This window comes from Scleropages formosus, chromosome 5 (genome assembly GCF_900964775.1).
Source record: "Scleropages formosus chromosome 5, fSclFor1.1, whole genome shotgun sequence".
NCBI classification, from domain to species: Eukaryota; Metazoa; Chordata; class Actinopteri; order Osteoglossiformes; family Osteoglossidae; genus Scleropages; species Scleropages formosus.
Window position 1 is genome coordinate 38,370,627 of NC_041810.1, and position 17,219 is coordinate 38,387,845.

General features: G+C 40.7%; 1 protein-coding gene across 2 annotated transcripts; it reads right to left on the minus strand.

Moving 5' to 3' along the window:
* Positions 1-794: 794 nt before the first annotated feature.
* On the minus strand, positions 795-17,105 carry ighmbp2 (immunoglobulin mu DNA binding protein 2). 2 transcript variants are annotated; one of them, XM_018745259.2, is made up of 16 exons: positions 16,979-17,105; positions 16,681-16,767; positions 16,060-16,229; positions 14,003-14,198; positions 13,684-13,781; positions 13,199-13,362; positions 11,324-11,524; positions 9,006-9,153; positions 8,259-8,433; positions 7,806-7,988; positions 6,516-6,634; positions 6,111-6,205; positions 4,637-4,760; positions 2,921-3,760; positions 2,469-2,650; positions 795-2,167 (listed from the first exon to the last, which is right to left on the minus strand). In XM_018745259.2, the coding sequence occupies exons 2-16, from the start codon at positions 16,755-16,757 to the stop codon at positions 1,970-1,972; spliced, it is 2,970 nt and encodes a 989-aa protein (XP_018600775.1). In that variant the 5' UTR covers positions 16,758-16,767; positions 16,979-17,105; the 3' UTR covers positions 795-1,969. The 2 variants fall into 2 exon arrangements, with proteins under 2 accessions (XP_018600775.1, XP_018600776.1); XM_018745260.2 differs by lacking the exons at positions 795-2,167; positions 2,469-2,650 and having other exon boundaries at positions 3,283-3,385; positions 3,465-3,760.
* Positions 17,106-17,219: the final 114 nt, after the last annotated feature.

The window sequence follows — 17,219 nt, forward strand, 5'->3', positions numbered from 1 at the left end:
TGGACTGTCTACCCATTGTCTCACTACTGAGATAGATTTCACATACTGACTCTGCTCAGCAATGCATTTGAAACTTATTAGGTCCTGGGTTATCTTTATATTGTTTAAATTTATTAATTCAGTAGTAACATTTTCTTGTTGTGGTTTATACGGCAATGTTTCCTCTGCAAGAACAGCAGATGGATGATTTAAGGGAGGGAGTTTCTTTTAGTAGAAAAACATTTCATCTGTATGATAACACATATAAATACTGGACACCACTTTGGTGTTTCTCATCTAACATGTTGCTGTAATCCATTGTTGCTGTCGATATTCAATTAATAAAATTTAAAAAAAAATATATATTGGCCAGTAGCATTATTTCCATGTTCACTTGGGACGAAGGGTGAAGAGAGTTACAAGCTTTAGTACTAGAATGGACTCTGTTGAGAATAAAAACAATGCAAAGTAAACAGCAGCTTTAGAGTTTGACATGGGTATGAAGAAAGTGGTGGTGTTGCCACGTTATAGTGGCATTGGGCCATATAGAGGTGTTCAGTGATGCTGAACAATAATACAGACCTAATAGCATTGTCAATCCGAACAATGACACTAGGGCAAATAGGTACCATATGTAAAAGACATGAAAATAAGGAAAACAAACATCAGGAGGAAATTTACAAGAAAGCTGAAATTTATTCCATTTATTACTAATTTGCTACTTAAATAGTGTACAATTTAGGCTAATTTGCTGTCAAGTGAGGAAACAGCAAATAATGAGGAAATAGCAAATAGCACAACTGGAGATCAAAGAAAAAGAAAACTAAGGACCAGAAAGGTGAGAACTGTGATAAACTAGGCTTGTAGACTATGTTAAAAATCGGTAGAGAGTGGTTGGGATGATACTTGATATAAGACAGGAGACAGTAGTGAAGAGGTGGGTGTTCGAGAACGTATGGTTGAGCTAAAAGCAATGTAGAGAGAGTAGTGGAACAAGTTTTACAGAGGCTAATAGAATCACTGAATAATGACATGAGGAAAAGAGCAGCACTGCACAGCAGCATGAGGCAATGAGTGGGAAAGCTATCAGTGGGATAGACAGTGGAGCAATTATGAATCGAATAGCTAACACAGTGGCCGCCCAGGGTGCAAACTGGGGTCATCATAAAAAAAAAAAAAAAACCATTAATTTTTCCAGAGTGCTCTTTTTGAGCGACGCAGAGTTCTGAAGAACAGAGCACAAAAAGAAAAGCAGCAATAATGCTAACAGAAGCAGATAAGCAAGCTGACCAGTGGAAAACAAAATCCCCAACCATAAAGAAGCAGATTAAAATAAACCTTTGAGACCCAAGTACCAGTGACTACACATCCCTCCTTAGTGTTAAAGTATGATTACAAGGGGATAGGCAACATCAGTGTCCAACAATTTTGCTTGTCTTAATGAAAGTGGTTGCTATCGTAGAGAAGGCAAAGCACATGGACTGCACAAAATTTGGGGGAGTTAAGAGTTAAACCATATACAATAGCATGAAAAACAAAGATATAGCTCTTGCATTAGGTTTGTGTAAAACCTAAGTTTTGCCCAATACAGGGCTGAGATGATACAAAATTATAATTGTTAAAAATGTGATTATTAATAGATATTCTAGTCATTGGTTTCAGTTTATATCTTGGAATCTGTTTGATTGCTATATGAAAATACATAATGCACAAATTCTCTTATTCAATTTAAAATTCACATTTGAACCCCTCAAGTCAAAACATTACATTGATTCAGCATTGCTGGATTTTAATGGCTTTATTTCACATTTTCAAGTTGATCTTCTAGATGCCTTCACAGTGCAATAACATGAAACACTGCACTAACAGCAACTGAGGCATTTATTGATTTGGGGAATTTATTGTTCTTACAAACACATTACATTAACATTGATAAATAAGATGGCATTCAATTTTAACTAGACAGATTCTAAGGTAGCAAGGATGATATTCACTGTTCCTTTTCTCTAGGCTTGGATTTTCGTTGGGATGCCAGGTCTTTCAACTTGGACTCCAGCTTTCTCTGCAGGAAAGCCTTTTTATTTGGGTCCATAGCCCTGTCCTTTTGGCCGCTACCTGCATACAGTACTCCCTCTTTGCTTATTCTCTTTCGAGCCTGGGCCTTGGCATGGTCCCCACAGCCATGTATCTGCAAAACAGACACCAGGTGAACCTGACTAGTGGACAGGATGGTTCATGAAAAAAGAAAAAAAAAAAATCTATTAAAGTGTCAAATGGTTCATGTGGGTCTCAGATTCCCTCCAAATCAATAAAAAATGTTGAGTCTGCAATATGATATCTCTCCTCTGAACAGAATGAGAAAAATTATATTTCTGCATTGTATACAAGTACTAGCCTGGTTTAGGAAAGAGGAAGCAGAATGGAAATGACAGAGGATGGGAAAAATGAGCTATGAAAGGGTGAACACAGCTGCAGAGCATGGGTCCTACCTCAGGGATGTGGTGACTCAGACAGTAGTGTTTGTTGCAGAAGGCACAAAACTGCCCCAGAGTCAGCACGCTAACTTTACACTTCACAAAGCCACAAATGCTGTCGGCTTTTACTGCAGCACTGATGAGTGCATCAAAGTCGTCATCCGCCACAAGGGTGGTTGTCTTGGCACTGCATTTTTCTGAGAAAAAAGGAAGCAGTTAGAATCCTGTTAGCATCACAGCCATTCTCCCCCTTACCCACAAAAATATTATACAATGTTCACTGATAATCTCTTGATTCTAAGTTATAGAATGTGCGCTCGGATAACAACAACAACAAAAAAAAAAAAAAAAAAAAAAAATCACCAGGCGCAAATATCTATATTTGTGCAGTGGGAAGCTTGTATAGTGTGGTCACAACAGGCTGACAGAATGAAGAACAAACTACTAAAGTGACAAAGAGAACCTGCCTTTAGCAGCACGCTTGGACTTCTTTGAGGTCTGACCCTGAATCCCTGCTTCCAGAATCTTGCATTCCTGGGTCTTCTCTTCCCTTCTGGCTTGTTCTCGCTGCATGCGTTCTACATGCAGGGTTTTCAGGTCCACCTTGCCTGTCCTCAAGGTCCCTGCCTGAGACTGCTTATTAAGGTCAGCTGGGGCTGGTTCTACTGGCTGCTCTTTCTCTTGCTCCAGCATTTCCTGTTCCCCCTTTGGCTCCAGCTTGGGTGTTGCCCGAGAGACAGTGATGTGTCGCTCTCTGCCTTCCCCTGCACTCTCATGTTTGAGTCCCAACTCTTCAGAGATCTGGTGCACTATGAGTCGATCACGGGAACTCAGTGATGTTGGGAAGTCCAGGCAGGCTCTACTTGAGTCCTTCAGGAACTGAATCAATTGTTCCCTGAGCTCCTCTACATGTCTGTTCACCTCCTCCCCTCCTGTGGAAGGGAAAGGTCTGTCATTCTTAGCTTGGTGGGACAATGGTCTGTCCACCGCATAGCTCTTCTTCTCAAGTACCTTTCTCTGTTCATTTGTCTTTTCCTGTGGTGGCCTGTCCTTAGATTTGCCTGCCAAGGCCCTGTGACTCTGTGTTTGTCCTACACCTTGATCACGGCTGTAATTCAGAGGCATAGCATCCTCCAGGTACTCAAAAGCTGTGCGAACCTCCCCATGCTCCATGATGTAATCCACCAGGGAGCGAAGGAAGCCATGGTGCCGGACTGTTTGTGTGTCGCATACCACTGCTAGGTGGCGCCGGGTTCGTGTCACTGCTACATTGATCCGCCTGTCCTCAGCCAAAAAGCCCACTTCACCTGCAGACCCAAGAAATGAAATGACACACAGCATGGGCTTTCATCAGACCTCAGAAATTAGTGACACTACCTTAACAGAGAAAAACAGAAGGAGGAAAAGTGCAAAAAAGAATGCACAAAAACTTGTCTACATTTATTTTGCTTGGTCTGAGTTATCTTCCAGTATCAGTTTAAGTGTTATAGATGTGTTTAAAGAGACCAGCACTGAGTGAAATAACACAATGCCTTCAGACCACAGTACCATAAACTCATTCCTAACATCCAGTTATCACTTAAATTAGTCTCACGATAAGATGATTAGAGAGTTTGGCATTTTTACTGTGAACGTTTCATTATAAGTCCGGGTAGTATCATTAGAGCACTGGAAGTGAAAAGGGGGGAAATCAGAATGAGGGTGAACATTGCCATTTTCAATTCACAGCATAACGGATAGTCGTGAAAGGCTGACTAATTTGCAACTGAGCTTGAGCCTTGGCCTTTGACCTTTTGGTGTTTCTACGTAAGTCATACCCATCCATCCTACCTGAGGATAAGGTGAAAGGTATGACCAGTGTCACTGAACAAAAATCTGGATGGCACTGGATTCACAAATGAAAACTCAAAAGAACTAAAGGGTCAGTCATAACCATCCAACAAATGAGTTGACCTGATAACCTATATAAACACCTTCCTCTTATTCCCCCTTCTCTTTCTACTCACTGACAATGCTACCTGGACTGATAATGAAACATTTACACCAAAATTGCTAAGCTCAGCAATCATCAAATAATGAAACATCCAGGCCTACAAATCCTTTCTTTTATCTGCAAGTTTAATTTTAATAGTCCAAATATTCCCAACTAGTGAATCTAACCAACCAGAGCAGTCATGACTCACCCTTCCTGTTAGATCTAACCAATGAAAGCACAACAGCCTCCTTCTCCCTCCCCTGGAAGCCATCAACAGACTTGATCTCAAGCTGGGGATGTTTATGAGAGAGTCGATGCCTAAGAAGTTCCACCTGCAATGTTAATGTTAAAGTTATGTACGATATTTTACCCATTGATACAGCTGGATAGTTTTACTGGAATAATAGGGCAAGTACTTTTCTGAAGGGTACCATATCTGGAGATGGGGTTCAAACCTGCAACCTTTGGATCTAAAGGCAGTACCGCTACCTGCTACACTACCAGCTGTCCCATTACATGCATTAGAACTTAAGTAAGACATTAAGTATTTTAGATATATACTGGGCTACAAAGATGGCAATAAAACTTAAAAAGAATAAATTCTTTGAATGGACTGGTCAAAGTCCTGACAAATACAATAGAAAATCTACGGCAGGATTTCCACACACTGTTTAAGTAACCTACAATATTTGAAAGACTTTTATAAGGAGGAGTGGGCAAACACTAAGCCTACACAATGTGAAAAATGGAGGGGCTGTTACCAAATACTACATGCCTAAGGGCTAAAGGATGCAAGTATTTTTCAGTTTGTATTTTTTTTTTTTTTTTGATCTACTAAAATGCATTATCAAGTGTATGTTTAGATAACCATTTAAAAAAAAAAAAAAAACAATTCTAATGTCTTGCAATTTATGGTTGTAACACAACACACTCAGGTAGCAGTGTAGCAGGGCTGAATATTTTGTACACCGGCTTTGTCATCTGTATATTAAAAACCATATGTATAAATACATTGTAAGATACATAACTATTACCTAGTAGCTGTTAGCTATGGTTTTTTTGAAAAATATAAAAAAAAAAAAAAAAAAAAGAGAAGCAAGGTCTCACCAACATATACCCAGAAACAGAAGCTTCACTCTGAAAAGCTAGTCATTGAAGGCAGTATTTTATAGTTTAAGCTGGTCTAACCACTTGATAGTTCTCTATCAACAAGACAATTTAATTCTGCTTTAAATTTCAGAAATTCTTCTGAATTTGCCCATCATTTTTTGGCACAGATCTGTTTCTAAAAAATGTAAATGACTAGCTTACATACTAAGAAACAAACTGTACATCACTAGTGTTAAGTAAGCAAGTATGCCAGTAATGGCATGAGAGAGACGCACTGAGAAAGCAACAGAGGATTGGGCAATATATGTGTGCACAAACACACATCATTGCACAATATATAGCATGTGGATTGGCTATGTTGGATAAAGGGCAATATTAAACAACATTAGACTGTACCTTAATTAGAATGTTATATTAATGGTCTTTATAAAGCTGTGTTCAAAAATGGATTCAACATCTGTCTGCCTCATGGAAAGATTTTCAGAAACAATTTAGGTTTGGGTAACATGGGATGAGTGTAAAAGGATTGTGTATAAGTGCAGCTCTTCTGCATGACTATGTTAGCGCCCCACCTGCAGGTTGTAAGGTGCAATGACGGCTATATCTCTGGCCCTGACACCCGACTTGGTTAGTCTCTCCACATGCATGGCCACTACATCTGCTTCACCTGGTGATCACAAACAGTCAAAATTAACCTCATGACAACAAAACATACGAGTTAAATATCATAAAAAGTACTCTCACTGCACTGAAAGACCACAAATAACTCTGCTGTCAAAACAGATTTCCTATGCATGCTACTAAAGACTTTGCCTTTAGTGCATGATTATCTCATAGTATTCATATAATTCTCTTTCCATCCATCTCTTTTGTTCAGATTGAGACCAGAAATATTATGTCAACTTTTGCTTAACACAGGGTTTAGTGCATATTTTCTACAGGGGTGTGGAAGTGGCTGTGCAGATATTGGTAGGCACCTTCATTGCCCCTTGACTGCTCATCTGCATCCTCCATCTCAAAGAGACCAGATCCCGCTGTGTCAATGAGAAATAGGGGCACATCCGTCTCATCCACGCTAACTACCCCAGGCAGGTCCCTGAGGCACACATAGAGCCACACAAAGCAACCATCATCAAACCAAAGTAGGTCAGCACAGTCCAGCAGTCTATTCCATCCAGCAACATTTATAGAGCGCATTTTAAATCCTTCCTGGCAAGGTGAATGCAGCCCAGTCTATGTCAGATGAAGATAGTCCTTTTACATTTATTCAATTAGCTGATGCTTTTCTGCAAAGCAACTTACAATGTTAAGCTTCCTACAATTATTTACTCATTTGTTCAGATGGGAAATTGCAATAATTTTTTAATGGAGAAATTTAGGGTAAGTAAGTGACTCAAGGGTACTACAGCTGGAGGTGGGATTTGAACCTGTAACCTTTGGTTCCAAAGACAGCAGCTATAAACAGCTGTTCCAGTCCAAATAGGCTTAATACAATCTGGTCAATATTGTGGCATATTATATTATTATTAGTATTATTAAGAACAACAAACAAACAAATAGGATGACAGGATGATTACTATAGTTGATGCCCTTTGAACATCACCATGCAAGCAGGCTTAATAACATTGAGTGTTAGTGCAGACTGGATCACTGCAAACTGTTTTGTGGAACATGATGCAGCTGCAGTTATTTTATATTGTTCTACTGTATCTATTGAAACCTGACATTATTTCAATGTTTTTCACAGAAGCATAGGAGATACTCCAAAGAGAAACCTGACTTTACACCTTGTATTTCTGACTGATGAATAAGGTTCTGAAAAAATATAGAAGCGCATTTCTTGCATTAGTGAACATTTGTCATCACTAAAAAACTAACCTATTACTGCTTTTTAAAAAACAGAAACGGTACAGAAGACTTCAAAAGCTAACAAAGCCCTGTACTACTGGTGTATTCTTCCAAGATTAATTAAGGGACTATTTTACAAGGCTCCTGGTAGGGAAAACACTGCACAGTTTGTAATTCTTTTCCACTGACACCTTATTTTACTGAAGCAATTCAACTGTAGCACTGATACATGCAAGTATCCCCTGAGATAATGAGACACCTTTCAATGTTGACATATTGTCCAGTGCTACAAAAGAATCAAGTGTCTGGTGCACACAGAACACATAGTGTTGTGCTGCCTAAACCTGAAGTCTTCTACAAGTGCTACAGTGTCTCCACTAAAAGATCTAGGACCAGTGAAGAGAGTCAGGCCAGCCTACCTCAGCAGGTGGCTCTCTACAGAGCTGTGAGCAATTAGCCGGCCTTGGTACATCTGCTCAGATGCCCAATGCATGATGGCACCATTCATGCGGTACTGGACTGTGAGCATCCTCACCACACTGTTGCCAAGCATCTGGATCAGCCGCTCCATCAGGCTAAGGGCCAGACCATTAGATGCAGCCCTGAATGAAACAGAGGTTACAAAATGATCACACTGGGGTAACAGCAAGGAAAGTTATGAGTAGCCCTGATCAGTTACCTACCTAGGTATTCCATTACCAAACTTAACCAAGGATAATTATAGCTTTCCAACCTCCTAGTTTGGTCAATTAATGAAATCTATTTTATTATATCTGTTAAAGAAATTTAATCTTTCTCTTAGGCATCTCATTCCTCTCAAACACAGATGTACATAAGTGATTCAACAAACTAGCTAATTTGATTTCTCTTACGTGGGAGACATGACAGTAGGTGGTAGCTGCTGGTGGTCCCCAGCCAGGACACACCGGCAGGCCCTCAGAAGGGCGATCCAACAACTGCACTCCAGTGCCTGGCTGCACTCATCGATCACCACAAGGTCAAAGTGGTTGGCAGGAAGCAGCTTCATAGGCCCATCATCGCTGGCCCCTTGAGAGGGAAATCCATACATGATACATGCATTTATATGTAATGTTTGTGTACCTTTTTAAAAAAAATTGTAGGAAGGTGATCAGGATTTGTCTATTCTGAGTTTTATGCACCTATTCGTGTGATAAACATTGGTGCAGAAAGTGGAAAGAAACTAAGTTTACTTAATCACATCTGCAACTATGTCTCTTTCCTAATGTAATGCACAAATTGTATTTTCTCTGAGATGTACATTGTTTTGGAGAAAAGCATCTGCTAACGGAATAAATGTAAAATGTACATGAAGAGTTTATGGAATTAAGTTGTCACTCCAAGGCAAAGCTTCACTAAAAACCATGACATCTCAAAACAGAACTGAACTGAATTAAGTGGAAGATGCCTGGCACAGGTTAGCTAAGGAACTGGACATGTAACTGAAAACTTCAAGATCCAGATCTCATGAAAGGTCCTACAGTTGCAGATAACATGAACTGGATCAATAAAAACAATCAGATGTATAAATTGACAGGGCATCATATCAGCCTCACTTTCAAGCAACACTAAGCAACAAAATCGTAGCTGTTCTGACTTACCTGTGTTAGTGGACAGAACAACATCCGCACCCTTCAGGGCCTGTATAATAGCCGCATCTTCCCTGGTCCTCAGCTCCTTTCGTAGCTCACGTACTTCTGCCCAGAGCTGATCTCTTTCACCCTTCCCATGTGCCTTCCTTATCTTTGCCTGTATCGAAACACAGAGATATAGTACACAAGAGAAATCTGTAAAATCAAAATTCAAAACAAAGCTGAAGAGATCTGTGGACATTCTGAGCAACAATAATAAGAAGATATAAAACTTCCATCATGGTTTACAAAAGTATAGAAATGTTGGGTCGAATCCATCTCATTTCTGGAGATTATTTTGAAATGGATTAACTATGATGCAAGTTCAACTGTCTGATCATGTTCCATATATTTTTTCACTCCCAGGTTCCCCCCTTGGTTCATGCACAGATGCAGGTAATTTTTGAATAAGATGCTACTGTAGAGAGCTTTCAGCTATGTAGATAGATTATGATGACAAAACACCTAACTGGGCAGCCATCTGTGTCAATGCCAGTAAATCTGTCAAATTGACTTTAATTGAGATGGCTTTTGACTGTTTCACCACTGCACATCCTGGTTTGACTCTCTCAAGATTCTCAATTAAGAAACATACTGTAAAACTTAGCTTCTTTGGACTGATTTGTGAGCCCAGTACGACTAACCCTTTAACTACTAATAGATCCCTGAGTTAAAATGGTATGGTACTCAGTCCCATAAAACTCACATACAGAACTACAACATGTAAACCAATTAATATGCAAGATGTTTTAGTGAAGAGACACCTGTTGTCTTCCATGTTCCAGATCTTGTCCTGTAGAGCACCAGAGAGTTACTGATCTGGCAATGGCCGTGAGGGGCAGCGCTAAAGCCATCAGTTTAACTCTGCACGGGCAATTACCTAACTAGAGTGCAGGTGTACTTGCCAACATAAATAGAGGTCTGAAGTTTCCCATATTCTGTACCTAGAGCCTGTACATTGGTACTATAACAGCCAGCTGCTCCTTCTCCTCTTGGGAGATTTTAAATGTGAGGTAGGGAGATTGCTCTAGATTGGTGTCCACTGCATTTAGATCTGGGTCACAGAACACTCCACAAGAGAGCAATGTGATCATCTTTTTTTACTGTGCTTTTTTTGCCAGACGGTGAATCTGAGGAGCTTACAGGCTGCTTGGTCAGTACAGACATACATGCGGAAATGTAAAAACTACAAATACAAAGCCCAAATTTGTACAAATGGCAAAGAAATTATAATAATAAAAATGTAACACATAAGGTGAATTATCATGAGGTTGGAAATGGCAGGTGTGTGTGTGTGTGTGTGTGTGTGTGTGTATATATATATATATATATATATATATATATATACATATATACACACACACACACACACACACACACACACACACACACACACACACACACAGTCTGAAACCGCTTATCCCAAGCGGGGTCGCAGTGAGCCGGAGTGTGTGCGCATGTGTATAGCTGCAGTGGGTTTGAGTCCTGCTTGGGGTGTCTTGCGACGGACTGGCGTCCCATCCTGGGTGTGTCCCCTCCCCCTCGAGCCCTGCGCTGTGTTGCTGGGTTAGGTACCGGCTCGCCGCGACCCCGCTTGGGACAAGCGACTTGAGACAATGTGTGTGTATATAAATATTCATTTAACAATTGCTAATATAATAGATTGCTAATAATTCAGGCCTTCACTACAGTTGTAACTGAGCAAATTCCCTGTATTTAAAGTATATCATATCATCAGCACTCAGTGAAAACCTGCTGTATATCTACTTATGCAAACAAAAAATATTAAAAATGCAAATTTATGAAGTACTGTAAACTACATGTTTATTTAACACTGAATGTGTCATGCTGTATCAGGCACAAAAGTTCAGCTGCCCTGAGTATATTTGGTTACCATCATGCAATGTATGTGCATGAAACAACCAATTAACTTTGCCAGTGGTCATCCTTGGATGAGCTTTCAGCCTGTAACATGCCTCAGACAGCCTGATCCTGTGCACTTTCAAAGGCTGAAATTTCAGAACAAGATGCATGTGTGATTCATGCATGCTTCAACTGTACTGCCCTGATGGCTATGTCAGTGGTTGCTCAAGACTGCAGCCCAGCAGCAACAACATGATGGAGACAATATTCTGGCCTCACCAATAGAATATTCATATACAAGTTATATCTTCTACATGAATCTAAATACAAAAAAAAAAAAAAAAAAAAAGAACACATGCTTTCTGCTTACATGGGAATGGGGGCAATTTCACAGGTAATGGAAAATTATAATGTACTGAGCTTACACAGGCCTTATCAATGTCACTGCGGATATCAGCAAGGATGCTGGTGGCATCTCCACGGGCCAGCACTGCGTCCAGTGAGTACTGGTGTGCTGCTTCCAGCAGACGGGCAGGGTGGCCCAGGCGCAGTACTTTGATCTTGCCTCCTCCCAATCGCTCTACCAGGTTATCCACAGCCACATTGGATGGAGCACAGCACAGGATCTACGGCTCAGGACAGAGGAACAGCTACACATTAACCATGCTCATTGTTCAAAAGTGTGGCAAAAGCCTTATGGTTCACAGCTACAAAACAGTTTTAGCCTCTATAAAATTTTCCAAATGTTCATGCTCTGATGCATACAATATGTCAAAGAAAGATTATACTTTGTATACAATACTAACGTTGTTACCCATTTACAAAGCTGCATACAAAGTGAACCAACACTACTGCTTTCAGCAGTTTTCCAGGCAGGAACCAACTAGGCCCTAAAGGCCTCCTTCTTCAGCTTGACAGCTTCCCTCACCACCAGTGTCCACCAGCAGGTTCTTGAGCTGCTGCCGTGACTGGCACCAACAAGCTTTTGGCCACAGCTGCGCCTGGCTGCTTCCATAATGGAGGTTTGAAACAGAGTCCATTCAGACTCCATGTCCCCTACCTCTTCCAGGAAATGGGAGAAGTTCTCCCAGAGGTGTGAGTTAAAATCATTCCGGACAGGGTCCTCTGACAGTCATTCCTAGCACACCCTCACTATACGCTAGGGTCTACTGGGTCTGTCCGTCAGCTTTCCCCGCCATCTGATCCAACTCATCACTAGATGGTGATCAGCTCAGCACCTCTCCTAACCCGAGTGTCCAGAACATGTAGCCTCAAGTCAGATGAAATGACTAAAGTCTATCATTGACCTTTGGCCCAAGGAGCTCTGGTACCAAGTATGCTTATGAGCATCCTTGTTTTCCAACATGGTGTTTGTTATGGACAAACCATGACTAGCACAGAACCCCAGTAACCTTTCAGCCTTCAAGTTTACATCGGGCAAACCGTTCTTCCCAATCACCTAACTCCAGATTTCCCAGTCATTGCCAACATGAGCGTTGAAGTCCCCCAGCAGGATTATAGAGTCTATAGGTAGGGCCCTGGACCCTGTCCAAAACCCCACCCACTCTCTCCAAGAAGGTCGAATACTCTGAACAGCTGTTTCCTGCATATGCAACACAACAGTCAAAGTTCTCCTCTCTGGGACCTTAAGTCGCATTGAGGCAACCCTTTCGTCCACCGGAAAAAACTCCAACTGTATGGCAGCCAGCCGGGGGCTTGAGAATATCCCTACACCTTCCCAGCGCCTTTCACCCTGTTCACCTCCTGAGTAGGAGAGAGACCACCCCCTACTGAGGAGCTTGGTTCCAGAGCCAACACTGCGAATGGAGGTGAGCCCAACTATATCTAGTTGGTATCTATCCACCACCCACACTAGTTCCAGCTCCTTCCCCCCAAGTGAGGTTACATTCCACATGCCAAGAGCCAGTTTCTGCCGTGAGGGGCAGCAACACCACACGCCACCCCGCCCGCTCCCGCTGCCTGAAAAGCATTGTACCCGACCCCTATGTTGGATCTTGCGGGTGCTGGGCCCACATGGGCCCCCATGTTGCCTTTTCGGGCTGAGCCTGGCCGAATTACGTGGGCTACACAGCCACCAGGCACTCGCCAAGGAAGACTACCCCCAGGCCTTGCTCCAGGGGTAAATCCCAGTCATTTTTACTGGGTGAATTTCTTTGAGTAGAATAATTGTATTCCAGGCAGGGTAAACGTGTACAGACAAAGAAAATGATGTATGTTTTACAAAATTACAGAAAGACCTTAGACTAGCAGCCTCTCTAGGAGTACAGCCACATATTCACCTTTAAACCACATTTCACTGCTTGCAAGATTATCTCTACCAGAGTGGTGGTCTTCCCAGTTCCTGGCGGCCCATGAATGATTGCTACTTCCCTCTGAGACAAAGCAAAGGACACAGCCTCTCTCTGGGATTCATCCAAACTTGTGTTCAGGAAGTCTATATCACCTAAACAAAAACAAACAATCAATAAAAACACAACCTGAAAATCTAATAAAATTCCATCCCACTTTCTGGAATTCCTATTACAAAGAGAGAGAAAATAATTACAAATTAAAAAAAACTGTACAGACAACTTTGTTATTATACATGACCTGTATTTTTTACCTTTCAACCACTTACACAGCAGTACACTGACAGAAATGAAGTAAATTACCTTGGGCATGCCTACTTGACAATAATAAAATTTTGTGTGGGTCTTTGTGGGCTTCATAACTATACTTATCCAATAAAATCTCACAGACATTAACTCCAGGGAAGGAATCATACTTGACTGTAAAGGAGTGCCTGGCTGGGAAGTTCCGAACAAGACGTTTATCAGACTGGATGTTCGACCCCCACTCCAAGCACGGAGAGATGTCAATGCACTGAATACAAAATTACATAATGTATTAAAAACTGTCCATTACAAAGGGAGCATTAAATGTAACAATTCAGTCATGTTGAAGTTATACAAGAATGAATGTCTCATAGAAAATATAAAATTATACACTATTAGAAAATTTATACATTTATAATACCTTTGTGTTGCGGGGGGGGGGGATCACAACCATGTAATTCAAACCTATGCATGAGGAAGCATACTCACTTTTTCAGCCTCTTGTATGTGACATCATTAGCCAGCTTAAGGAGGTTGTAGAGGGCCTCCCCATCCAAACTGAGGCTATCCTGGGACTCGTCAAATGCCACAGATATAGCTGCCTGGGTTACTCGGGTCACAACCCCAGTGCTCAGCTGTGAGGTTGTACTGCATTGTGCAGAGTCATACACCCCAACAATGTCTCCTAGTAGTGTGGTCACAGGAGGGCTTCAGTTTTGATTTAAAATGCCTTCTGATTATTAAAAGTTAAAATATGACACACATAAGTACTCATTTGCAGCACTGTGGAAAAAGTATTTTCCCTTTTTGGATTTTTCATGTTTCTGACACACAAATTCATCAGCTTTCTGTTAGTGCAACTGCCCCAAAATCAACCACATTAATAAAGAAACTAGGTTAATTCATTTCAATACCCGTTTAAATAAAAACTGAACCTGATATGGGCCAGTCCTGTCAACATAATCTTCACAAATGTACACTTAAAGGTAAAGCTAACAAAACACTGCTTCTTAGGACTACACCCTGCATGCTCAAAGAAAATGCCTGACGACTTCCAGAGAAAAGTATTTGAAGATTATAAGTCTGGAAAAGGATACACAGCCTTTTATAAGGCTTAGAATTTTAATGACTATCAAAGACATCATGACCAAATCGAGACACTTTGGAACAGTGATCAATCTCTGCATGAGCACTGTGTAAAATAATCAGTAAGATAAAAAAAAGAACCCTAGGAAGATATCCATGGAGCTACAGGTCTTTTTCACAGATGAAATCAGTGTTCATAACTTAATAAGAAAAAAAGACACTGCACTTAAATGGGATACATGGCAGAGTTGCAAGGCAGTCATTAAAAAGGTCATATCCTGCTCCAGTAAGAGTTACCAAGCTATACAAATGGGTAAAAAAACCTGCAAGTAGCTTAACAGTTTCAATAAAAATAATGCGAAGGTCATTTTCTGTTTCCCAAAAGCCAACCCTGATGAGTCTCAAGTGTTACAGTTAAAGGCCTGTAATATTTTGGTTTGTGGGAATGTCTTTGTCTGTCCGTCTCTCTCTCTCTCTCTCTCTTCACAGGTAAAGCTAAGAAGACTAACTGACATTCAACTGTTAATGGCCAGCAGAAATGGAAGATGACGGAAAAGTCCAATGGTTACCGGATCAGAGAGAGGCTGGCTATCCCAGAAAGACTGTGTTCTTGCTGTTGTTATTGAGGTGCTATAGTTGACCTGTCTAGTTGGGAATGAGAACATGTATGTATGTATGTATGTATGTATGTGCGTGCTCAGGAAGTGTAATGGCGGTAAAGACCTCAACTGTGTATTTTGTGCAAATATATGTAAATAATTTTAAACCAGCAACTGCTGGAAGGGGGTGAGTGCCAGTTTGTTTTATAGAAATTTTCTCCAATTTTTTCCTTTAGGAGTCAAGTTAGAGTGGTATTTTAGTTTGTTTTATTTGGATAAGGTAGATACGGTGACAATGTGTGGATGGTATACTGTCTCAAGACTTGTTACTTGTCATCACTGCATGAACCTTGAATTCTGCTCTATATCACTACTGTATAACATTCAATAATGTGCAAAATACCATGCCAGAAGAAACTAGTAAATTAAAAAAAAAAAAAAAAGTTACAATGCCAACTAACACTTCTGATCTTCTTAAATTGTATATTTTAACACCAACCCAAAAGGCTAAAATGAAATAATATAATCTAGACTTCTAAGTCAATAAATCAAACATAAATAAATATACACAGGTAAATCCATTTCCCTAAATGGTCTTGGTAACATTTTTTAAAAACAATGTTTTTCCCCATGCAAGGAGGTGCGGTGGCACAGCAGGTTTGGCCAGGTCCTGCTGTCTGCCCCTTCCCCCTCCACCCTTGTGCCCTCTGTTGCCAGGTTAGGCTCTGGTTCACCACAACCCCACTCAGGAGTTCAAGCAGTGTGTGTGTGTGTTTTTCCCCCATTTACTAGCAAAACCATAACATCAGGTGGTGTTTGGAGTTGGCTTTAAACATCCAGTACTATAAAACTTTTTATTACCTGGTCCAAAGTTGTTGCTGGGTAAAGTGGCACCTGCCACATGTTTTCTGGGCTCAAAAACAACAAGGTGACGTCCATAGAGGCTTGTCCGCTCACTGGTGACCTGCAGCTTCAGCAGACAAACTCCTTTGTGCTGCAGATCCTTTAGAGGCACATTCTGCTGTAATAAACTTCAAGAAAAGTCACCTAACTTAAAATTTGACTGTTAGCAAGTTACAATATTTGACCTGTTTATACAGCAAGGTTATTCTTACACTATCAGTTCAGGGTAAGTACCTTGAACAAGGACAGTACAGCAGGAGTGTGACAGAAAATTTTTTTTACAACCTGAAGTTCAGGTTACAACTTCACTGCTATGCTGCATGTTACACAAAGAAGGACAAGCCTAATCATGACCCACTCATAACTTAGTGTCTGCATTTAGAATATCTATTGACTATCCCAACCACCCAAACTGACTTTCAATCATGTTTTCTTCAGACAGCAGTTAGGCATAGGAAAGACATGAACAGCAATATTATGAATTGCCTACAAAATGAGCACGTTAAAAAGGTCACAAAAAAGCTAAAATGACATTCAACCAAAAATGAATATTTAATTTAAAAAAACTGAAGCAAGTACCGTGTTTCTGCAACCTCAGCTTCTCTTTCCCTTCGCAGCAGCTCGAGGGTTTTGGACACAAAATATTCCACTTCCATGGCTGAGTCTCTAAGAACATATCAGACTTTAAAAACATCGCACTCCACAAAATAAGTATAGCAGGTAACATGGAGTCGCTGGTTTCACACAAACAGTTGAGTTGTATACGCGGTACTACTACGGACTGAATCGTGACGTGAATATCAATGTGGAACAGTCAGACAGTATTCAAAACTGTTCTGCGTTACTAATTACACTCCAAATTTTATTAACCACTTACGTTAATTTAGGCAACTTTCACGAACTGTAACACAGCTGTTGGTGGTTCTATAAAATAAAATAAAAATAAAAACTCAAAATTCGACATCGAAAACCAGCAGCGATAAACACATAGTCGGCCTGGTTACCGGAAGTACAACCGGATAGGGGTCCGTCTACTTTTATTCCGTAGTGAAACAAAAACGACCATCAGAGCACTTACGAGTGTTCCTACAACAAAGAAACTGCAATTCAACTGTGGT

Coding starts and splice junctions, on each gene's coding strand:
- ighmbp2 (XM_018745259.2), bottom strand. CDS start 16,757: ATGGAAGTGGAATATTTTGTGTCCAAAACCCTCGAGCTGCTGCGAAGG. Junction 14,199..16,059: donor CAGCAACAACTTTGGACCAG/GTAATAAAAAGT, acceptor CCACACTACTAG/GAGACATTGTTGGGGTGTAT. Junction 7,989..8,258: donor CCTACTGTCATGTCTCCCAC/GTAAGAGAAATC, acceptor TGTTTCATTCAG/GGCTGCATCTAATGGTCTGG.